This window comes from Echiichthys vipera (genome assembly GCF_963691815.1).
Source record: "Echiichthys vipera genome assembly, chromosome: 22".
Classification (NCBI taxonomy): Eukaryota; Metazoa; Chordata; class Actinopteri; order Perciformes; family Trachinidae; genus Echiichthys; species Echiichthys vipera.
The window spans coordinates 5,371,031-5,395,584 of record NC_139847.1 but is presented as its reverse complement, the minus strand read 5'-3'; the positions used below and the strand labels follow the sequence as shown (position 1 = coordinate 5,395,584).

General features: G+C 39.3%; 1 protein-coding gene across 2 annotated transcripts; it reads right to left on the bottom strand.

Moving 5' to 3' along the window:
- Positions 1 to 210: 210 nt before the first annotated feature.
- LOC310964273 (adenylate cyclase type 4) lies at positions 211 to 22,230 on the bottom strand. Of its 2 annotated transcripts, none has more exons than XM_083937338.1 (26): positions 22,024 to 22,230; positions 16,873 to 18,212; positions 14,631 to 14,828; positions 14,377 to 14,538; positions 12,863 to 13,012; positions 12,241 to 12,395; positions 11,745 to 11,856; positions 11,505 to 11,632; positions 10,589 to 10,747; positions 10,338 to 10,497; positions 9,703 to 9,879; positions 9,296 to 9,327; positions 9,020 to 9,073; positions 8,612 to 8,675; positions 8,394 to 8,491; positions 8,180 to 8,264; positions 7,521 to 7,658; positions 7,323 to 7,400; positions 6,594 to 6,769; positions 5,414 to 5,498; positions 5,159 to 5,317; positions 3,526 to 3,672; positions 3,334 to 3,441; positions 3,094 to 3,208; positions 2,088 to 2,212; positions 211 to 1,600 (listed from the first exon to the last, which is right to left on the bottom strand). In XM_083937338.1, exons 2-26 carry the CDS (start codon positions 17,797 to 17,799, stop codon positions 1,466 to 1,468), a joined length of 3,927 nt encoding a protein of 1,308 aa, XP_083793464.1. In that variant the 5' UTR covers positions 17,800 to 18,212; positions 22,024 to 22,230; the 3' UTR covers positions 211 to 1,465. The 2 variants fall into 2 exon arrangements, with proteins under 2 accessions (XP_083793464.1, XP_083793465.1); XM_083937339.1 differs by lacking the exon at positions 22,024 to 22,230 and adding an exon at positions 18,344 to 18,426.
- Between the last annotated feature and the right edge of the window lie 2,324 nt (positions 22,231 to 24,554).

Sequence of the window (24,554 nt, the reverse complement as noted above, 5' to 3'; positions counted from 1 at the left end):
ATTTATGTATGTACTATGTACTCATTTAATTGTGTGTACTATGTACTTTATTTATTAATGTGTGTACTATGTACTTTCTTTATTTATGTATGTACCTATGTATAATTCTAATATAATTCAATAGAAGTTGTAATGAACTCAATTGTTCTAAATAAAGTAAAAAGAGAAAACACTTTATACACATTAAAGAATCTCGTCCAAACACACATGGAGTGTTTTAAATTATTTTATAAATAGAATAGAAAAATATTTCCTTGTACTTTACATCCTTTTTTTTCCACTCACGCTTCACATCATCCCTCAGTTACACGAGAAACAGGAGAAATATCATGTGCACAATCAGCATCTTACTGTAATAATGCAGATCTCCCTTTAAACACACAACATGTTACAAAGTGCAAAGTCAAAGGTGCATTATAGTGACTCTCCGTGACACGCATATCATTACGCATGGGCGCAGCAGTGTGCGCGGCAGTGGGCGCGGCAGTGGGTGCGGCAGTGGGCGCGGCAGTGGGCGCAGCAGTGGGCGCTTACAGTAAGTAAAGAAACAAAATGATTTAAATCCACAAAGATGCATTTCTCTCTCCGGCTCCAGCAGAGATCGATCAGATCAGACGTTTGTTTTCTCTCTTGGTTTGTGACACTTTAACTAAGGCAGTGTGTACGTTTATGGGATGATTTCACAATAAAAGCATCTTTTAAAGAACAAAAAAACATAAAAAATCGACATAAAAAAAGTACAAATGTGGTGTTTTTCCTCCTTTCCCACGCTGAGAATCATCCCGTGACTCTTCAGCTTTATCTGGAGGCTGGAAAAACTATTCAGAAACATAGAACAGCCCCGTTCCCCCAACATTTAAGGACAGAAACAACTCCATAACAAGACACTCTGTTATTAAAACATTAAACATAAAATAAAAACAGTTTTGTAACTTAGTGAAACCACAATGGAGTGAATAAAATATTAAATAAAATCCTGTAAACGACAAAAAAGAGACATTATTTAGCTTGTTTGAGGCGTAAGCGACCTCTTTATAATATCCTTCATAAAACAAGTGTAATCTTTGTTGCATCCAAGACAGATACTTCTTTTTCTCCGTACACATGTTGGAGCGTGCGCGTGATTCAGCCGTGTTAAATGGACCTAAGTGCTTTCAGGATAATACAGTGAAGAGTGTGTGCGCGGAGGGTTTGAGCGTCCTGCTTTAGTTTCACAGGAGAACTCAGATACAGTACAGACATGAGTAGACCTTCAGTTGCCCGTTGTCGTCTTCATTTAACCGATCAGGACTTTATTTAGTGTCTCATCCTATAAAGACAAAGGCAGCTCCTTCGCAGATGTAAACACCGGGTGATCCTCTGTGTTGCTACATCTTTGTTTCAGCGTTGAGTCAGTGCAGGTGTTTGGGATAATTACAGGTGGCGTCGTTCATTAAAAACAAACGCTAACAAGCATCGGCGGAGTTCAGAACGGAGGCGACGAGGAGTCCGTGTTGATAAAGTACGTGGTGAGGTCACCTTTGCCCTTGACGTTGACGACTCCTCTGCGAGTGACGTTGTATCCCACGCTCTCGACCATGTGGGACGTCTCCTCCGTCACCTGGGAGCGAGAAGAAAAACAGAAAAGAACAGAGGATGTGTGAGGTGTGATTGATGATTTACCCAACTGTCATGCCCCAAATAAACAAACAAATAACACATAACAATGACCAGAACACCGCCATCTTGTGTCTCAAGATCGTAGTTGCAACAACAGATAATAATTCCAGCAGTCGGGTTGCCAGGTTTGTTGCAGAGTGTGTCAAAGAATCAAACAGGGGAACGACAGATTTGGACTAATCAGTTCATTTTACAACAGTGTTTAACGTTGGAAGTCTTTCTTTCAGTGTAATCGGTTAGCGAGCTCTCAACTCAACATGATTCCTTGTTTCTGTAGCAACAACAGACAACCAGCAACGCCCGACGCTATTGGCTGCTACAATGTAAACAGAACGTGACAGAAACCATAGATTACAGGCCTGAATTTATTAAGTTACAGCCATGGAAATATCCTCCACGGTGGCTGAGAGTGGACGTGTATCCCCCACCTGTATCTTGTCCAACACTCCTGTGCTGTCCATCCTGCTCGCCACGTTGACGGAGTTCCCCCAGATGTCATACTGAGGTTTGTGAGCTCCAATCACTCCTGCGATCACCGGCCCGTGGTTTATTCCTGAAAGTAAACAACAGGGAGGGACGGTTAAAGGCTCTGTTGTTTTTATTCCCTCCTGTTTTGCATGCACCAGAAAATATTACATAAACTTTAATGAGAAAGAAAGTCCGTGAGTCGGTGTTAAATGGATCCAACAGTGACTGAAATGTTCTTTGAGTCTTTAGTCTCTATAAATTATACATTATTTTATTATCATTCTTTCAAAAGGCAGAATAAAAACATGTTTTTTACGCGAGCTTTTGCAGTAGTTGAGTGTGTGGTTATAACTGTTATATTAGAATCAGTTTTTTTAATAACTAATACTTAATTTATTCCCTTTTCATTGAAATACCTTCTTATCTTGTATGTTTCTATCTTATTTGTTTTGATATATGCTATGCCCTTCTATCTTGTATGATCTTATAAGTATGAGTCGTGTATAAGCCTATTTTATTTATGTTTTATTTTATTTTGAAGCATGTTGAGTCCACGCTTCTCATATCAAATGTGTAATATAAATAAAACTTTTTCAGCACTTTTACTGTAGTTAACACACCTTTTATATTAGAATCAGTCTTCACGTTTTTTATAATCATAAAATTACATTGTTTATTTATTCCCTTTTCTTTAAAACACCTTCTTATTTTATACTATCTTACATGTTTTAATACATGTTATTCCTTCTTATCTTCTGTTTTTGTCACGTATAAGCTTTTATTTTTAATTTTTATTTTGAAGCATGTTAAGTTGAGTCCACGCTTGTCACATGAAATGTGTTCTACAAATAAATGTAACGTGAATTTGAGTAGATTTTACCTTTAAAATGGCAGATTGAGATTTTGGGACAGAAAAACAAGACTTGACCTTTAGTTTTATCCAGTCCGGATCTCGCAGAGACTCACCGATCCTGAGTTTGAAGCTGTTGAAAGAGTGCGTGTTGATCAGCTCGAGTTTTCCCATCAGAGCGATGGAGAACTCCACCATGGCGCGCACGTGGCTGTAGGACATCTCCACTTTCTGTAGGGGGAGCCAGAGATCGTGTTAATGTGGAGGAGCATCATTTTAAAACACACAGCACAGTTTTCTAAAAATAGAATAAAAGTTATTGAAGACATTAGATGGAATGAACAAACCAAACAAACCTTTTGTTCGTCCCCTTGAGGCGTGTGTGTCAGCCCCGCGGCAGCCATGTACGTGCTGCCGATAGTCTTAATCTTCTCCACTGAAGAGAATTTGGGCTTAGAGAGAAGCTGCATGAGAGCAAAGAAAAGGGAGTAAAGTGAGAGACGCGCCGAATGCGAAACTGGCAGGATATGAAACTGTGCTCTTCCTACCTCATCAAAGTCGGATATGATCTCGTTGAGGAAGCGCAAACACTCCAGACCGTCCCTGTTGGCGCTGCTCTCGCTGTAAAACTCTTTGAACTGAGGCACCGAGGCGAACATTACGCACACGCAGTCATATGACTGACTGTACAGGTCCTGAAACACAGTTTTGTTTTTTTAAAGTAAAATGACCCAAAAACATGATCATTTCTAAGTGGTGGATTTCTACTTTTGGAATAAATGCTTTCAATGGTTGCGATAGTACAAGAACATTAAAATCCCACACAATATCAATATATTTTCTTTCTCAAAACGTCTCTTATTTAAAAGACATGCTTGCGAGTCCAAACACCCAGTCTTTTAGCATCTGACTCTCTAATTATCTAATTAAGCAGTCACTCTGGATGTGGTGTGTTGTGATTATGTAACAGCTAAAGTGCGTTGTTTCTCAGAAAAGAGAAGAATGAACAAGAAATGAGGAGAAAAATATATCTATTTAAGTGTAATTCTGGTGTAAAATCATCCCACTGTCTTTTTCGGCATTTACATTCATCAAATAAGCATCAAGACAAGTGGACTTTACTATGAGAGGAGCTGGTACAGGGGCCAGTAGGTAAGTCTTTAAAACACTCTTTTAATAAACTCTGGGTTCACTAACTACGTTGTTGGTGCTTTGTTTTGTGTGTAGGGACTCTTCTCATGCTACTGCAGAGGTTTGCTGTTATTTTCAGCAGCATTAGTGGTTAAAAAAGACCTTTGAATGCTTTCACCGTACTGCCCCGAGCTAATCACTGTTAGCCACATCCGGCCGTTAGTGACTCTCCTGGATTTCTCCGCTAATAGCTTATTTGATGTAAGTGCCAAAAAAGACTGTGGGATGATTTTGCGCTGGAATTACACCTTAATCATGGCAATATTCATTCATTCATCATTCATCTTCAACCGCTTATCCCGTGGTCGGGGTCGCGGGGGTGCTGGAGCCGATCCCAGCTGACATCGGGCGTGAGGCGGGGTACACCCTGGACAGGACGCCAGTCTATCACAGGGCACATAGAGACGAACAGAGACAGACAACCATTCACACCTACGGGCAATTTTAGACTCATCAATTAACCTAACACATGCATGTCTTTGAACTGTGGGAGGAAACCGGAGAACCCGGAGAAAACCCACGCAGACACGGGGAGAACATGCAAACTCCGCACAGAAAGGCCGAGGTCGGGATGCGAACCTGTGACCTTCTTGCTACCGTGTAGCCCATCATGGCAATATGAAAGTTAAAAACACATTTAAATAGATTTTTATTAATATAATCATGAAATAAACCTTCCTGGGCTGCCTGCCTGCACGTACCGAGGAGGTGTCTATGGTACGTTTGTCTACGCTAGATGCTAGCATTCACCAAAGTGAAACAATAACACAAACAAACTGACCGAGCCAGGCAGAGTTAAACCTGTAAAATGGAGTCTGGTGGCGAGCTCAAGTTTTTATCCTCTGACGGTGACTGATACTTGTAGCTGTTGTATGTGGTTATAATATCACAGTTTGAACCAATTAGATCGCTGTATACATGAAAATGACGTGAAAGTTGGCATAGATAACAGAATGGAATGCTTAACCAGGGATGTTTTGTTTTCTTTACCTGGTTGCGAATAGTTTTGCCCATAAAGAAGGAGGTGACGTGGTGCGGTAGGACGTTCTGAAGGAGGAGCATGTTGACGTTCTCCATGGTCTCCATCTCCTCTCTCTCCGCCTTGAAACAGTGGTCCAACAGGAAGTCTACGCGGCAACTCAGCTCGTCCTGACGGAGGAAGACGGAGTGCAAGTAGTATGAACAAATCTGGATTTAAATGAATTTCCTCTTAAATTAAATTAAATTGGCAGAAAACAAACATACCTGTCTGGCCAGAATGAGGCATGCGATGTAAAAGATGACCAGCCACACCCCGGACATGATCTGGGGGTCCTTCAGCACTCCTGGCCTGCAGAAACACACATATTTAGAGCTCCACAATCTGGACTACTAAACTACCGTCCTCCCATTACATAACCCCTCAGACAAGAGTCTCTTGTGTCTCTCAGTCAATAGAGCCTGTACCCCCGAGGCTGGCCTCCTGCTATAGAAAGCTGTTAAATAAATAAATAAATAAATGATGGTGATCTGAAACTCCAAACAACGATTCACAATCTGGAGTCTGAGCAGCAGACAAAAGGGAGGAAATTTAACACCAGCAAGACAAAAAGTGTGATAACTGTAGATGAATGAATGTGGAACAGTGGGAAGGGAGTCTGTGTGGAGTTATATACTGTAAATATATCCATGCCTGCACATGTTCATGCATCTAATTTGTAATAGTTTGTCTTTTAACACTTGGACAGGATGTGACATACTGTCCTTTTAAATACAGCTGAACTACTGTACATTACATGAAGTCTGACTAACTTCACACTTTCTTTTCTAAACTAATCGCTTTACTTCTATGTTGTTTCTGTTTTGTTGCAGTCTTGCTTGTTGGATTTTTTGTGCTTGATGCTTTTAATCTGCTAAATGCTTTTATTGTGAAATATTGTGTAATTTTGGTTTTTCTATACGACTACCAATTATTTAAATTTTTGATCAATCTGTTGAGTATTTTTCCAACTTATAAAATGTGAAAAAACAGGCCTTGAAAATTGAAATTACTTGCCATCTGTGAAGTAAAAAAACCCAAAATATTCAACTCAAAATGACCCAAATCCTCAAATTTGAACGTATAGAAACAGTGATTTTTGACTGTTTTTCAAAGTTTAAGATTTAATGGTTAATGCTTTGAAAAACCAGCTGTTAAATAAGGTCAACTGATTAATTGACTAAACATTTCAACACTAAAAATCTGCTCAATGCGAGTTTTTCTATGTTGACACACTCCGTCAATATCCAAAATCAGAATTTTATTTATGCAACAAAAGCAAATCAACGTCACTAAACCAGATCTCCTCTGCTGCTGCTTAATATTAATTTCATAATGTTCAGGCATATAAAGCTACGTACCACCCCCTGGTGTTGTAAATGTTATTCCATTTGAAGCAGCACTCACTTGGTGTCGTTGTAAAGCAGGTCGATGAGGCAGTAGGACCTCGGGGCGTAAACGTGGAGGAAGAGGGCGAGGTAAACCACCACGGCCAGGGTGAGCAGCAGCGTCTTCACAGACAAGCACGTCCTGACGAACACGATCACTCCCAGCATGGCCAGCAGGCAGCAGTACAGGTAATACTGGATGTTTCAGGAAAGGAGGAGGAAAAAGCGTGTGCTATAAGAAGTGAGCTGTGCGGTTTAAATAACTTGTACTTGAAAATAAACGGATTAGCTGAATTTTGTTAACGGATTCTTGGTCGGAAAAAACAAATCATTTGAAGACGACGTCTCCTTGAGCATGTTTAACTAATGTCGGATATTTTATTGACAAGATGATCGATTGAGAAAGCGATGGGCAGATTCACTGATACCAAAAATAATTGTTAGTTGCCGCCAGGTGTAATCGGGGCCTTTTGTATCTTTTGTTCTGCTCCGGTTTCGTGCATGTGAAAGATGAAATGTGAATAAAACAAAATGCACAAAACATTTTAACATTTGATGGATGACATTGAGTTGTTCAAGTGCTGTGTTGCATTCAGTTCATTAAAGTTCAAAGTGTTGGCTAGATTTATGAAAGTTCAGAAGAATAATCACTTTAGTTCTGTGTAGGAATCATAAGACATAAAATAAAGATGAAATACAGATAAATAACATGTTGATATGTGTAAAACGTTTATGTGAAGGTGCTCACAGGCACAGTGTAGAGTTTAAGATTCTCCAGCTCTGTCCTGTTGGTGATCGAAGTGCAGTTGTTTCCTGGGAGGAAGACCTGACAGACAACAACAGAAGAGAAAAACTGATCGTTGGAACAAAAAACTTTCTATTTACAACAGGAAATAGAAAAAGAAAAATTACGACAGAATAACTGGTCGGCAGAGGAGGAACTCACGAAGTTGAGGATGGCCATAAGCAGGGTGATGAGCACACAGAGAGTGACCAACAACAGGCGCAGCGCCGCCCTGGCGGAGCGGCCACGGGACAGCCCGTATAACCACTGAACACTCAACGGCATCTTGGTACGCCATTCCTGAAAACAGAATCAAACCTTTAACACAGAAATGACTCAAAAAGACAACACTAAAGTGACACTTTAATAAAAGATAACCAGTGATTCACTAACGAGACCACACAGTTGTACGATATTGGAGAAGTTTAATTGGAATAGCGGGGGAATGCAAGAAGGTGGGGTGAGGTTGCGTTTAGGTGGGATTAAGAGAGGGGTCGAGGGAATGATGAGAGGGTCGATCGCCGAGGATGAAGGCCGTGGGTCAATCGTGGGGAATGAAGGATGTGGGTCGATGAATGGTATGAAGCTGGTTGAGGTGTGTATGGACCACCTGCCCGGGGAGCGTGGCTCAGAGTGGGGTTACGCCTTGAAGTGTGCGGCTTCATCATTTGTCTGCTCCTTTGCCGCTCCATGCTTTGAAATGTTCCGACCGGATGGAGCCGGTATAGACAGACGCTTCGGTATTCAGCGTGAATACTGTCAACACGCAAGAGTGCCGCTGACGTTTGCAGACCTAGAACAGTTGTTAAGTGTTTATTTACCTCCACATATCCAGTGAAAGCGATGGACAGAAGCAGCACCATCACAGGGAAGGTCGTACCGTACGACACCGCCATCTCAAAGTTGCTATAGGGGTGAAAACGAATCATTTACAGTGTTTATTCATTCAAATAAAGACACGTACGGACTTCATTTTACTTTGATTTAACTCAGAACATTATGAGTTTATTCGAGACAAAATTTAGTGCTACTCACTTCTTCGAGGTGAGCATCTGGACCGTGAAGAGTGTAACGAAGATAGAAGCTATGCAGGACATTGAGTGGTGTAAACCCTTCACCTCTGAAACGCGAAACTGGAACGCAAACGCAAAGACATTAGACGAACAGGCACACATGCACATCCTGCTGGTTTCTACTCATTAGAGCAAACCTAGTATTTACTTCTCTAAAGTTCGATCAAAGAATGGATCTACCTGTCTCTCCAGGCTCAGGTCGTTGAACAGCAGAGTCAAACAGTTGAGCTTCTTTCCTCTCCTCCTTAATGGAAAAATAAAAAAAGTAAAAAGACGGATGGATAAGAAACTGTCAGGATTAAAAGACAAAGCAAGAAGTGCAGACTGAAAGAATTATAATAAATGTCAAAATGTATAAAATGAGGAAGAAATCAATTAATTTTACAGAGATCATCATTGCTTCTATTTACTAATTCAATGTTAATCAGCCTTGTTTTAATCTATTCCATATTAAAGGAGTTGCTTAAAGGGCATATTATTATTATTTTAAAAGACTTGGGAAGAGCTGTTGGTGAAATTATTATCACATCTTGACTTTCTACCAACTAAACACAACTAAGAACAGAATCTTGATTTAAAAAAACGTACCTTTCATTGTCTATCGTGTCCAGCGATCCCCTAAAATCACTGTCCACCACCAAGCTGGGACAAAAGATAAACACATTAGAAACCAAAACAATAAACTGTATTTCGGATTCAACCTCTGTGTTTTAGGATAGAAGGAGCTTTTCTTCAGAAATGAACTTTACAAATAAAAAATAATGCTGTGAAGGAGCTCTGCTGTACGCATAAGTTCATAATGCAGGTGTACTTTGCATATTTCCTACTACTGTAAGTATTTTGTATATATATTTGGGAACTTACCAGTCGGAGTTGTTCTGACAAGGTGGTCTTTCCTGATACACAGACACAGACACAGACACAGACACACACACACACACAAAAAAAAAAATGCTTGACCGAATGTCACCTCTCTCAAATATAACATAGAGATGTTCTGATCAAAAACACTGATGACAGACAAACGATCAGAAGACTATAAGGAAGCTCATGTGTTCTGATCTAAGTCATTACTGTATGTGCTGCATGTGTGTATACTGACTGAACACCTCTATTTTTATTTTTCAAGTTTCAATTTATTAAGCATCGTTTTTTTTATAGCAGTATCAAAGTTTCAAATTCTAGGATCAGTATAACCTTTTTAGTTTCGTGCACAGCTCAAAGAGTAGGAGAAACAAAGCAACAAGGAGGGAAGCACCACAGATACGTACTGCAGATTTCTGGGATTGGATCGTGGCAGCTTTGGTGAGGGTGATCGTCTTCTTAGGGCGCTTGGCATCAGGGTTGCTTAAGTCTGCGAAGGGGTGGATACTCCGCCAGGACTGCAGGTACTGAGACATCCGGACCGATGCCCGCAGCCGGTTCTCTCCTGGTGTAAGCGTGCTTGCCTGAAATGAAGATGGAGGTTTTTACTTCCCCTCAGGAACTGCGGTGTTTCTGCATATCCCCTCTTGAAGCTACATCACAGCAGAGTACCATCACACACATGTAGGGATCTCTGCCTGCAGCAATCAGCAATTCTTCAGCAAGTTTTCCCTCCTCGTTTTTATCTCAGCTTTTCAAAATCAAGGTTCATCTGCAGGTTTAAGTTCTATACTAAAATGAACTAACCAGAAACTTCACAGCTTAGTTTTCCAATTCTGTAATCAAGTACTTTTTAAAATGCCGTTGCTGGTCTTTCATAAGGAAAGAGGAAATAATCTACTGATAACATGCTGTTAACTGAAAAAAGGGGCTCTAAATAGGTGCTTGTTGAGCAAAAAATGAGACACATAAAAAAAGGATTCTGAGATCTTTCAATAAAACTTGACAATAGACGACAACACATGAAAACGTGTCAACCTACAGGTTTAAGTTTCCTGGAAACGCTGTCCGGCTTGCGAGGGTCAATCACCAGATAAGTTGTTCTTCCTTTAAGAAGAGAATCCCGACTCCCCCCGTCCCCAATCTCCACTTCATACACTCCGTTCAAGTGCTGCATTGTCTCCTCTGTGATGTGGACTCGCCTATTAATAATAATAATAATAGAATTAATAACAAAATAAAAGTTAGCACATTTTTAGGCTTTATTGTAAAAGAAAATTCAGATTTTCTCACCCAGGAAGACCTCCAGACTCCATGTGGTTGGCTAACGTGACGTCATGTGACCACACGTCGTACTGCCACTTCTGCAAGCCAATCACACCACAGAGTACGTTGCCAGTGTGAACGCCAACACGCATGCTGATCTCGACCCCCGTCGCTTCTCTCAGTTTACTATGGGGAGACACAGGTACCAAAAAAATAAGAAAAATGTTCAGTCCGGCTAATTTCTGACACTCCTTGTCATTTGAAAAATATTTTTAGTCAGATTTATAGCACTAAAAAGACAAAATTAAGTGAATGTCTTTTTTTATTTTGGAACAACTGCAACACTAGTTAAACTTTTTGTATTGAACATCTGCTACTGTAATGTCCTTGTGTCTCACTGTTTTAAGCAACATTTCGGTCAAATTTAAGATTAAAGGTGAAAGAAATATGGTGCAGTAACAAAAACATATAAAAACTGAGGATATGTTCACAAAATATGTGTCTCTTTCATCTCATTGTATTCAAAATTGTATAAAGAAATGGGTTTTCAAAATAAATATGTATTCATTTGATCTATGTGGTGCGAACACAAAAAACTGAAAATGTGCAGAATATTCGGGTCCATTCACATCTTATGGTGTTGTATGCATGTGTGCATGGAGCTATAATGTAGTTTCATTTGTAGAGGAAAGAGAAGTGAAATACAAGTGAGGAAGTTATATAGAGAACAGATGCAAATTAAGAGCAATGAATAGCTTTTATGGCTGGAAAATCTTGTATAACACACACACACACACACACACACACACACACACACACACACACACACACACATACTATATACTGTATATCTCTATATCTATATCTATATACACATGTATATTTATATTGCAATTTTAAATAATCACACAAGAAGAAAGACAAATAACGACAAAGAACTGACCTGATGGCAGTGCACATGTCCAGCCCCATCTGGACGCAGTTCCTGGCGTGAGTGGGAATGGGGTCAGGTAGACCAGATACACAGTAGTAGCAGTCCCCCAAGATCTTAATACGAAGACACCCATTCTTCTGCAGATAGAGTGAGACAGAGAGGGGTTGTCAGGCACAGAATAACCAACACGAAACCGCACTTTGTGAAGAAATAAAAGTTTTATTCTGGGCTGGATGGTGGTGGTGTCACCTTGGCGATGTCATCGAATCTGCCGAAGAGCTTGTTGAGCACAGCGACCAGCTCTTCTGGGGTGCAGGTACTCGCCAGCTTTGTGAAGCCCACGATGTCTGCGTACAGGATGCTACAAAGAAACAAACACACAAATGTTAGGCACGTGTTCATGCAGCAACAGTGACTCACCACTACACAACAAATACAGGAAATATAGAGGCATTGAAAACAAATATGTCTGATTTATCTGCAGCACAGTTTAGAGATCTTAAATCTATATGACGACAAAAGATTGAATATCTTTTACATTATCAAGAGGAGCTTCCAGACTTAAAACACCATTTTTTTAATCCTAAACATCAGAGGTTTTCAAACTGTGAGACACACCACCCAATGTGTGATGTGAAGGGCGATTACAGGAACACCTGAATGCCACAATTTGTAACAAAATTTGTACTCCTTCTCAGAGTCATAACTCAGTCAAATCTGAACGCAGAGGATATAACTATCTCACCTGACGTCTTTGTGCTTCCGTATGTAGAGGCTGTGAAAGTTGTGGGTATTGGATTCATTCTCCTCATTGCTCTTTGGCTTGAAGAGCTTCTTTATCACCTCCGTTTTCAGCTCCATGGCGATGTACCGTGGCAACACCGACAGGAGGAGCTGCTCCTGTTGGCGAGTACAAAGAGGGTCATTGGATTTCTGTCTTACAGAGGTGAAAATCTGCTCACAAAGGCTGGAAAAGAACTAGGCGGCCATTAAAAGCCTCTTTGAAGCGATGCCATGTTTACCTAGTGGACCACATTTCATCTGTTTGTTTACTTGCTGTGTAGTATCGTGAATGGGTTTGTCTTTTGTATTGCTGCTTGGCCTCAGACAGGTAATTGATTAATCTGTTGACCTAATAGCCAGGAAAGCATACAGTAACCAAACCCAGAGTGTTCAGGAAAAGAGCCCTTTAATGACACATAACTATTTTAAATTCAATTAGACTGAAACAAGAGAACTAGATGGCATCTCGAATAAATAAATAAAGCAAATACAGACAGAAATAATGAGCTAAACTGAGCTGTTATCAGCTGCTTTTAAATGTAAGTTTGTAAATTGTCGACTGAGTTTGAAGTCAGTGTTTTAACCTGCTGATATTTCCTTATTTTCTTCTGGGACCGTACGGTGCTGAACTGTTCTCTCTTCTGATTGGATATCCTGAGATCCTGCTCGGTCATCCACAGGTGGAAAATCCCAACGCAGTTCACGCACACAAACAGCACTGCGTTGGCCACCAGCTGAGAAGGAAGTCAGGGGAGAGGAACTGAGATTACTGATACTGATACATTTATAATCACTATTGTATTTCCACCACAGTGAGAGCAAATTACCTGAACCGCTGTCAATGACAAACAGCTGCAAAATATGTACATTTTTGCTCTGGATCTGTCTAACTGAGAACCACACAAACAACAGTTATGTACAATCAGGTTAAGGGCTTTTCCAATAACCAATACAGACTGATGCAGATCATTTGCATTTGTTCCAGTAAAACAGGCTGAGCTCCTGTAAGCTTCACATGATATTTGAATTTGGACGTTATATTTTTGGCGCATGCAAAAGTTGCATTTCTCTTTAGATGGTCAGGTCATTTGCAAATATTTGCTTGCATTTACATTTGAAGTTGTATTGCATGCAGGTATCTGTTTTGAAACTATGCATTAGTATTGACTAAAGCATATCAAAAAGTATCAGTAGTCCAATACTTTACGATACCACATTTTAAAACAATACAATATCCACATTTGATAGAATTGAAAGCACTACAGCTAGAAAAAAAAGCAGATCAACAATCAGATTTTCAACACAAGGCTGCACAGATGAAACAACGGTGAAGAAAATCAACTTTGTGCTGGATTGTGTGCAGTGACATGAACCAACACTGTGCAGGTTGTTCATAAAAAGAGGGGGAAAAAGATGCTATTATGTGTCCCAAAGGCCTTTTGTTACTTTTTGCCGTAGTAATGAAAGGGTATCCAAAGGTATTGAGTATTGTTAATTGTACTTGTATTGTATCAAAGTGTACAACTCTGGTACCATGGCAACCAGTGAGCAAAATGTCGTCAAGAAGATGTATTCTCAACTAACTGAGGTCGATTGTATTATAAAGCTTGTGGGAACTGTTTGTTCGTTCAGATTATGACCTGGCACAACGGACGTGATATCAACCTGTTCTCTCCGTTCACAGTAGTTGCCTGCTCAGTTAGCTGTCATTTTAAATTACGGGAAAGAAACTTTTTAATAAATACTAAGAAGTTGAAACTGAAAAGAAAATAGGAAATCTATTTAATATATTAGTGTGCTAAGAGGTGCTAGGCAGATTTTTGTATCTTTGAACTGAGCTAAGCAAGCTCTTCCACACTGTTTCCAGTCTTTATGACAAGCTAACCTATCCCACATAAGCTTTACCTAGTTTACAGACATGAAGCAGGGATTAAAGAAATGACTGATCAGTTTTAAGCTGTGTGGGAGCAGATGTGTACAGTTAAGTATTATATGAATTTAAGCATGTTCTGTCATGTCGGAAATTAGACAGGGTACCAGAGAGCTTTAAGCCCTGCACGAAGGCAAGAAAGTGATAAATAATATTCAAAATCTTTACCTGCACTGCCAGGTCCGGTGTCTCTGGGCTTGTGACAGGTACGTAGACGCTGATGATGATGATGTGCGAAACGCTGGTCCCAATCCCAACCATGAGCGCCCAGGCCATAGAGAGAGGCAGCACTGTGTACACACTCAGAGAGAGGAAGAGGAAAAACGCCACCTGATGAGGTCGAAGGAAAGAGTTGGAGGTTCACAACAGTTAAAGGATGAAATATTACTCATAATTTATCCCTCTCTTCGTTTCCTTCTCACCTGTTCCCAGGTAGTGACAGGTCCCCCGGTGAAGATGAAGACTATGGCAATGACGTACAGCGTCCCCCAGACGAAGAGGGCCAGGGCTCCCCCACAGCGCCTCACCGTGGCCAGCCAGGGCAGGCAGACGAGCAGGACGGCACTCAGACAGAGAACCACACACAGCACGGACAGAGCACCGACATGGACATCGATTTTCTGTGCAGAGATGAACTGAATGACTTAAAGGCAGTCATTTCTTCAAAGTTTTTCTTTACCGCTGCATAGATGCCGCGTGGCAAGCGGCATTAAAAAGAAATGTCATTAGCAGACACACACAGGGCCAAAGGAGCAGGTCATGTTGACTTGTTGATATGCATTTGTACTTACTATTTTGACTCAGCTGTTTACAAGGTCCAAAAAGCACCTGTCTGCTCTACAGTGAAATTAAAATGCTTTTATTGATCAGACATGAAAGCCAGGCAGAGCTTTAAACAGCAGGTGTAACGTTTTTTAATCTGCTGTGTGAAGTAAAGGTGTTTTATACTTTGTTTTTATCATTTCTGCACCAGCTCCTGTGCAAAATTACAATGTCACACCTGTTAAATACCCCATTATGCAACTCTGAAGGGTCTTGTTAAGATAAATGCTTTGATGCATCCTGTTTGAGTTAACAGCACTGTTTATATGAACATTAAAAGTTAGTAAGGTGTTTCGTCTGTCTCTTTCATTGCTAGTTGCTGCAGATGACCTACATGTTTATTGTTTTTATGTGTGCCATTGTTTCTAATTGAAGCTCAAGAATGCTGCTGTGTTTTGGAAGAACAGGTTCGATGCTCTATTTCTGTTTCCTTCTCCACCATTAAAGTTGCAAAGTGATGCAAAGATATTTTGAATGTCCTCTTTCTGTCTCTTAGAGTGAAGTTTAAAATATCACCACTACCTTCCTCAAACGCAATCAGCTCCGGGTTTAGTAAAGTTTTCCCAACTTGCATTGAGTTGCAACTAAAGATTTTGTTTAGAATTGATTAAGGGGTGGCTGTGGATTGCGTCAGTCAAATTATCGGAACATCGGTCGTCCGCTTACCGGCTCCTCTAGGCCGCGTGTCGAAGTGTCCTTGGTAAAGTTGCTCTCGAAGGCTGTGCCATCAGTGTGTGAATGATCACACTACATCCTGATGACATTGCACGTTGTGTGTTTGAATGGATGAATGTAAAGCGCTTTGAGTGGTCGGAAGACTAGAAAGGCGCCATATGGTATAAGGACGTGTTTAGACGGAGAGGATCTAGAAAGGAAACGCAGAAGTTGCGTTGCTTTCTCACTTTTTATTCCACGTTTAGACGAGCGTCTTTGAGGGGAAATCTGCGTGCATACAGTGATGCAAAAGTGCAAAACACCACCCAGAGCTGGTGCATGCGTAGAAACTTCCTTCTACTTCTCTCCCTAATAGCGGAGAAGCAGGAATCCGTACAGTGTGACGGGGATCTGCAGCTCTGCACCGAGGCAACTTGAAAGAGAGACGGATAGAAAAAGTCCGACACGTTTGTTGTTGTTTACCTGTTCTCTGCACATGGATGTTACGTAAACACGTATGTGAGCCAGCATAATCAGAGCTCACATTTGCGTTTTTACCCCTTTACACGGAAAAACAACAGCGAAGCGTTAAAGACTTCCACTCTGAAGGGTGGTTTCACTTTTTTGAAAACGGCGTCACCGTCTAAACGAAAGGCACATCTGATAAAATATTTTCTCGTTTTCACCTGCAAGCGTAGTTGTGTAAACAGGGCCTAAATGCAATGTCCATTTATCATTAATCGGTCATTAAAAGAGCTGAAATAATTAATCATATACTTGTCTATCACTAGAATAAGCAACTTTTTTGATAATTTAATAATTTTCTAACAAAAATATTGAAAAATGAAATGAGGCCTTGCTGCTTTTCTTTGTCATATATAATAGCAAAGCAAGCAAAACTTAATTTAAAGACCATGGAAGTTTCAGTCACAAACACTATGTGGATAAAATAAAACATTACACATAAGTTAACACAATTAACACAGACATAATATCTATACATGTGTAAACTGAGTACCTGTTGTTGTTGGAGTTTTGGACAAAGCAAGACATTTGAAGACGTCACTGTGGGCGATGTGATGGGTATTTTTTGTTATACTTGATAAATAACTAAACTTTTAATTGAAAAAAACATAGCATACCCCTTCACACACACACACACACACACACACACACACACACACACACCCTTCCTGTGGTGGGAATGAGGACGATGAGGGCCACGCAGAAGGCCAAAGACAGCACCAGTCCAGTCAGCATGGCCGGAGTCTCCTCCACGCACTGCAGAAACGCCCTGTGGAACGCCTGATAGCAGCAACACACCCCCTCTTTCACACTCTGTCTGGAGCGGGTGCTTCGCCTGTCCTCGTCTCCGTCCTCGTCTCCGTACTCGCCGTCTAAGCTGTTAACGATGCTCTCCCTTGTTCGGGCGACTGGGAATGAAGCGTCAGGGAATGCGGGATCGAGTGAGTTTGTTTTAGAATCACCTCGGTCATCGTCTGGACTATTTTCGGTGCCTTTGTTAGAAGCGTCCAAACTGGGTTCAGATAAATTGACAGGAGGTTCAGTCCTTTCAAAGGAGCGTCCGTTGAGCACAGGTAGATCTTTGTCACGGAGGTCAGTGCTGAAGCTAGTGCCAGGGTAACCAGGGCTGGATTTTGTGCTGCTGTAGTCTGAGTCACTGCAGCCGTTCTCTTGCGATGAGGTGACCGGCGCATCATGATCCGTGCGGGTCACACCTGTGTCCTTCGGCAAAGAATTGGCCTTGAGAGGTTCGGGGGCCTGGGCGGTTTTAGCCACACCGACCTCTACGGAAACCTCTGATTCACTGAGTCCTGATTGGCTCCCGACAGTAGGATTTCTTGCATTAAATGTTGCATCATTCCTGTTTTTTGAGCTGTCATTTCCTTGCAAATTGTTAATGTCACCGCTTTGTGCTGATTGTTTTACTCCTTCTTTTATTTTACCGATGTCGTCCAGCTCCAGGATATTGCCTCCAGTGATTTTGCCTTTTCCATCACCGGAGACGATAACAACGTCCGGCTCTAAAGACACCTGTCGTGCTTCTTCTCCAAGCCTCCCCTTCTCCTGAAAACTTGGCGACTCGTCTGGCATTGTGACCTGTGTGAGTGTGAGGGATCTCGCCGTCTATCAGCTTGTCACTTTGCTTTTTTCTGGCTGTCTATCTCTGTCTACATGATAGAAACACACTTGGGGTTGGTGTTTACTTCTTTGTGCTTTCCTTGTCAGGTGCTGTTATGTCTGTGCAGCAGGGGAGAACGTCCACCTTTGTCTGTGTGTCGGATTAGATGAATTAAAACGAAAGTTGAGAGCGTTCCAGCAAGAGTCCAGCTCCTCTGAATCCTCTTCTACGACTCAAAATAGATTATGATGATGGCGATGATGAAGATTGGGTTCTTTCTGAGGTTACATAGATCCCTTTAGGTCCCAGAGATCGCTGGTAAGGAACCTTAAACCACAGCATAACCTCCTTTGACAAGTGCTGATACAGAGTGGATGGAGTCTCGCTGCGAAGAAGAAGATAAACAATTAAAAAAATCAGAACAGAACAAAGAACAAACAAAGCTAAACGTATAAAATCACGGCTGAACACAGACTGTGCTTGTGTCCAATAACACTGAGAGCAAGGAAGTCATACCTGCACATTGTTTTAATGCCCTTTTAATGACAAACTTCTTCTATAATGCAAGAAAACTTGTTAGTCCAGGTGTGGGCTCTTCCCCTGCAGCACACACTAATGCACAACACACACAATACACTCAGTTCAGGTGTGTACTGGAATGACATGACAGCGACGCACCCACTTCACATTAAAAAGACATTTTTCCAGTCACCACCTACTCAGTGGTTTGTTCTTCCCTGTCACACTTAGTCATAGTCTGCTCCGATGTCCCCATAAAACATCTCTCTTTAATCTGACTCTTCTGCCACAGTTTCATTTCTGATTAAAGAGCAAAGTCATCGAGGGATTGAACCGTACTTCATCTGATTCATCCACTCACCTTGATTCACCTGCACAGTGCAGCGCAACAATGCTGTTCCCTTTACTCTCACAAAAGGCCCTTTAAACTGTGATACTATGCGGTAATGACATGCACGCATTTATTGTTGTTTCCCAAAGCTTAGATCAAAATTTGTATTTGTTTAATTGTGCTATCCTAGTTAGGATCGAGTTAAACGACCACTTAATCTGACTTTTACTTGTGTGACGTTTTAATTAAATCGAGTTATCTAAAGCTCCAATCCACTCCACCTTTAATTGTTAAGCACTTTGGTCAACATTGGTTGTTTTAAAGCACAAAAAAATGACATTTATAATGTGTTAAAAGACATAAAACATAAGTAAAAATAATACTCATGCGATAAAAGCAGTCAAAATAATAAAATTAAAAGCAAGTAAATAAATAAACGTCAACATCTTACTGGGTACCAAAGGCTTTTACGGGTTTTAAAAAGTGTAATTTAATCTTGGACTTGAACTTTACAAGCGTTATTATTATTAATTATTTATTAATATGTCTATTATTTTATAAATTAATCAATCAGCCTTAATGTTTTTTCTTCAAATTCACTGGTTTTTATTTTATTTTCGTATTTAATTGTATTAATTTATAATTATTTGGCTTTGTCTAGTCATTTATTTATTTTTATGTTATTTATCTGTTATTGATGTCACTTGCTCGGTTGTTTATACTGTTTATAACTTGTGTTATCTTGAATGTGATGTAAGCCTTTAAAATAAATTAAATAAATAAATTATCTTCTTGTACCAAAGTCCTGACTGACCTCTTGTATTTTTACTGTTTTTTTTATTTTAATAGACATAAAACATAAGTAAAAATAACCCCCATGTGATAAAAGCAGTCAAAATAATAAAATTAAAAGCAAGTAAATAAATAAACGTCGACATCTTACTGGGCATCAAAGGCCACGGAGAAAAGATGGGTTTTAAAAGCGTAATTTAATCTTGGACTTTAAATTTTTTTTGTTTGTTTTGATTGACGAACAGTTTGATGTCCTAAAATATTCAGGTTAATCTGATCATGATCAGATCGTATCAGAGAAACAAAAGCAGTGAATCACCATGAAGGCGCGACAAATTTATTCTTCTGTGCATGAAATAAAACCATCTAATTGTTTCAGCACTATTTGTTCATGTTGGATAACACATACATGATCCAATTTATTCACAATACTAGGGAAATAAATGTATTTTTAATGCATAATGGGAATGTAATTTAGAAAGACACTATCCAACCACACAAGTCACAAATACAAAGCTACACCTGGTGGAATTAAACACATTTAAACACATTTAAACTCATTTAAACACATTTAAAGCGGTAAAATGGCAAAAAGATGCTATCTCCAATGGGGAGCGACTGTGATCAAAGCTACACCTGGTGGAATTAAACACATTTAAACACATTTAAACACATTTAAAGGGGTAAAATGGCAAAAAGATGCTATCTCCAATGGGGAGCGACTGTGATCAAAGCTACACCTGGTGGAATTAAACACATTTAAACACATTTAAACTAATTTAAACACATTTAAAGGGGTAAAATGGCAAAAAGATGCTATCTCAAATGGGGAGCGACTGTGATCAAAGCTACACCTGGTGGAATTACACCCATTTAAACACATTTAAACACATTTAAAGGGGAAAAATGGCAGAAAGATGCTATCTCCAATGGGGAGCGACTGTGATCAAAGCTACACCTGGTGGAATTACACCCATTTAAACACATTTAAACACATTTAAACACATTTAAAGGGGTAAAATGGCAAAAAGATGCTATCTCCAATGGGGAGCGACCGTAATCAAAGCTACACCGGTGGGAATTAAACACATTTAAACACATTTAAACTCATTTAAACACATTTAAACACATTTAAAGGGGTAAAATGGCAAAAAGATGCTATCTCCAATGGGGAACGACTGTGATCAAAGTTATCTTGAAAATGGAACTAGCTTTTTCTTTATCTGTCATGGATGACGGCAGCAGGTGTAAACCTCAACATTACCATAACATCCACTTGAATAATCAGTTCACTTAAGTTAGATAATGTTATAAACACAAAGGCACTGAGTTGACTCTTTAATGGTCACACAGGACCACTAACTACTGCTTAAAGTACTTTTTTTGTCCCGTTAAGACATTGTTTATTGTTTACTTTCCATAGAAATCCTATTCTTTACAGTTACGCTAGTTAATAGTTCACTCATGATATCAATGTTATTGGTGCAGTAACTTATTTCATGTCAATAAAACTTAACTGTGTGACAGGAAAGAAAAAGATACTTGGGTTGGACATTATCATAAAAGTTTTAACTCATTTAAGGATGCTTTTCAGGATCGGATAACAAGTTGTTGTTATAATCAATTATTATTGTTATTGTTATTGTGTATTATTGCAGTTTTGACATTTAAAAATATAAAGTTTGTGGACAAAAAAGTGAATTTGGTAACAATAATCTAATTATTTTTGCAAAATACTTCACACACAAATTTAGTTTCATTCAAAATATTAATATTTTTAACTTTATTTTTAGAATTTAATTTTATGTATTTATTAATCATTTAGCTTTGTAAAGCAATATATATATTTAGTATTTAATTCTATTTCTTTATGTATTATTATTTAGCTTTGTCTTGTGATGTATGCCCTTTTTGATTGTGCAATAAAAAAATAAAAATAAATAAAACTTTTTGCACCAAAGTCCTGAATGACCTCTTGTACTCTGACTGATTTTTATTTTATTTTCGTATTTAATTGTACTAATTTATCATTATTTGGCTCTGTCTAGTCATTTATTTATTTTTATGCTATTTATCTGTTATTAATGTCACTTGCCCGGTTGTTTATACTGTTTATAACTTGTGTAATCTTGAATGTGATGAAAGCAAAATAACAAAAATAAAATAAAATAAATAGTAATCATAGAAGTTTAAGCATAAAGGGATTGAAGTAAATGTTATTATTATTTTAATTGTGCAATAAAAAATAATTATTAAAGTTGAAGCACGAAAAGTCGTTTAAAGGAAGTTAATGTTTATAATATTTTGATTGTGCAATAAAAAAATAAAAATAAAAATAAAAGTTGAAGCTCGAAAAGTAATTTAAAGGAAGTTAATATTAATATTATTTTGATTATGTACTAAAAAAAATAATAATCATAAAAGTTGAAGAAAGAAAAGTAATTTAAAGGAAGTTAATGTTAATATTATTTTGATTGTTTAATTAAAATAATAATAATTAGAAAAGTTGAAGCACGAAAAGTAGTTTAAAGGAAGTTAATGTAAATATTCTTACCTCATTGTTGACGTTAACGTCTCTTTCGTCCTTTAACTTAACGTCAGTTGGCTCATTTACACGATAAGGTTAATTCCCCTCTGCATATTTATCACTCAGGTCCCTCCGCCGTCCCTGTGTCGTTGTCAAAGAGCGCTAAAAAAACACTTTCACCGTTAAAACCGGATAAAAATGTCGAAATGATTCCCGTTAAAAACCCGTTTTCTTTCTTTTTAACAGCCGTTAAACCAGAGCCCGCGCCTGGTTCTGCGCTCGAGCGAGTGTGATTGAGGTTCGAGCTGGCGCGAGCCAGGTGAATCCGGGGGGGGCGTGTGCAACGCGTTTCACGAGCACGAGCACCAGCACGAGTACGAGCGCTTTGGTCCAGCTATGCAAATAGGAGGAAGTAAACAGAAGAGAGGGGTCAGAGGTCACGCTACACGTGTTTTCTCTTGAAATGACAGCTAGTTTTTAGATTTAATACCATTTAATATACTTACTCATATCAATAATTATCATTATTATATAATAAATGGTTTATAAAGGTTGAATATGTAGAATCTTTATTAAAAGCTCTATATTTTTAAACTAATACACCCACAGGGCGTTTTGAGGGGTACAGAATGAAAATATTGCTTTTCCATAAAATATATATTCAGTCTGAATTAATATTTTGAAACATTTTTACAAGTTGTGTTTATATTGTACCAGCTAATTAATTAATTAATTAATTAATTAAGTCTGACGTAACACCCTTTCAAAATACGATTTCCGGGTCCAAACACCGTTGAAATAAAACAGTCTATGAATAAAACAGACACAACGGCCAGACATGTGAACAATATCGATCACTTCTTTCATCAGTTAGACGTCTTTTTAAACATAAAAAAGAGGTAAAATGACAATTACGTTGTTTTTTTAAAATTCAGATCTGTTCAAACAACGGGGAACACGGCACGAGGCTTGGCCCCGGAAATCATATTTTGAAAGGTGGTTACAGCACGACTTAACAGCCAATAAGTCGTGCTGCAATCCCTGATTGCCAACCCTGATTGCCAGGTTGCTACTGTAGGCTGGCTCTGGGTGAAATGGTTATTTGTCCCAGCAGCTGAGTGACGTGAGACGGGCAAAAACCAGAGTCAATATAGGCCAAGCATTCGTTCCATGGACTGAGAGAAAGGAGAGAAACGGCATTAAAACAAATGGCTACGTTTCTCCTTGATCGGTAAGCTAACTTTCATGTTTACGTAGCTGTAGCTGTAGCTAACGCTAACTGTGAAGTCGTTACCCTGTATGATTCATCACTTGACACACTGGGCAACAAACCTTGCAACCCGACTGCTGTAATTATTTTTGTTGTTGTTGCGACTACGATCTTGAGACACTACTTAGTAAAAGTACCACACACGCAGAACTCCTGCATTGAACAATGACACTTGGAAATATGTCTTGCTTATGACAAATGTAAAACAGATAAATATAAATATATATACATATATGGTATTCTATTAGAGGGAAATACAATACAAGATCATATAACATACTATATCTACTCTATGTTTAACCAACCCACCCTGTACACATTAGTTTTTACAATTCAAACATCTTCACTGCCGGAGCAATATTTCCTTTTATTGCAAAACAAGCAATTTTACAACATCGGCAAACATTCATACTGTGAAGACGGTGCAGCTGCAGGTTTTAGTGCCGGATGAATGTCTTCTCCACGCTGAACGCTGCATGACAGTGTTGACAAGTCAAAGTCAGTGGTGTATTTGTGTGAGATTTAGGCTTGGGTAGTTGTGATTTCTCTCAAAAGATTAAAAATATCTCACTCTGAATGAGTTTTATAGACGTGCAAAACAAAGGGGATCCAGGTGTGACCAAAGAAACAGAAGGATGTCATGGTACAAACAGCAAAATGTCAACAAAGACAGCAGGAAAACAACTAAACACAGCGTCAAGAGAACAACATGGTGTTACATTACCTGACCAGCAAATACAGCACAAAGGTTGCAATTTCAAACATTATGAGACCTTGTAACGTGCAAAAGACTAATCAAGCACCCTCTGGTAGTTTCATGACACTGTCGAGAATGAATAAATATGTAGATCTGTTGCCTTGGTGCATCTTGGGAGGCTTGTCACTCCACCCACCCTCCTGAGCACGGATGAATTACTGAACGGGTCGGGGACAGGCTCAGGGGCGCCCCCGACCTTCACCTGCAAAATGTCACTCAAGGAGACACGTCGACCATATAGAGATGAAAACTGCAAAGGAAGATAACACATGACCAAAAAGACACACAAAACGACGACAAAGAGACACAAAACGACCACAAAGAGACACAAAACAACGACAAAAAGACACAAAACGACTACAAAAAGACACAAATGACTACAAAGAGACACAAATGACTACAAAGAGACACAAAACGACGACAAAAAGACACAAAACAACGACAAAAAGACACAAAACGACTACAAAAAGACACAAATGACTACAAAGAGACACAAAACGACTACAAAAGACACAAAACGACTACAAAGAG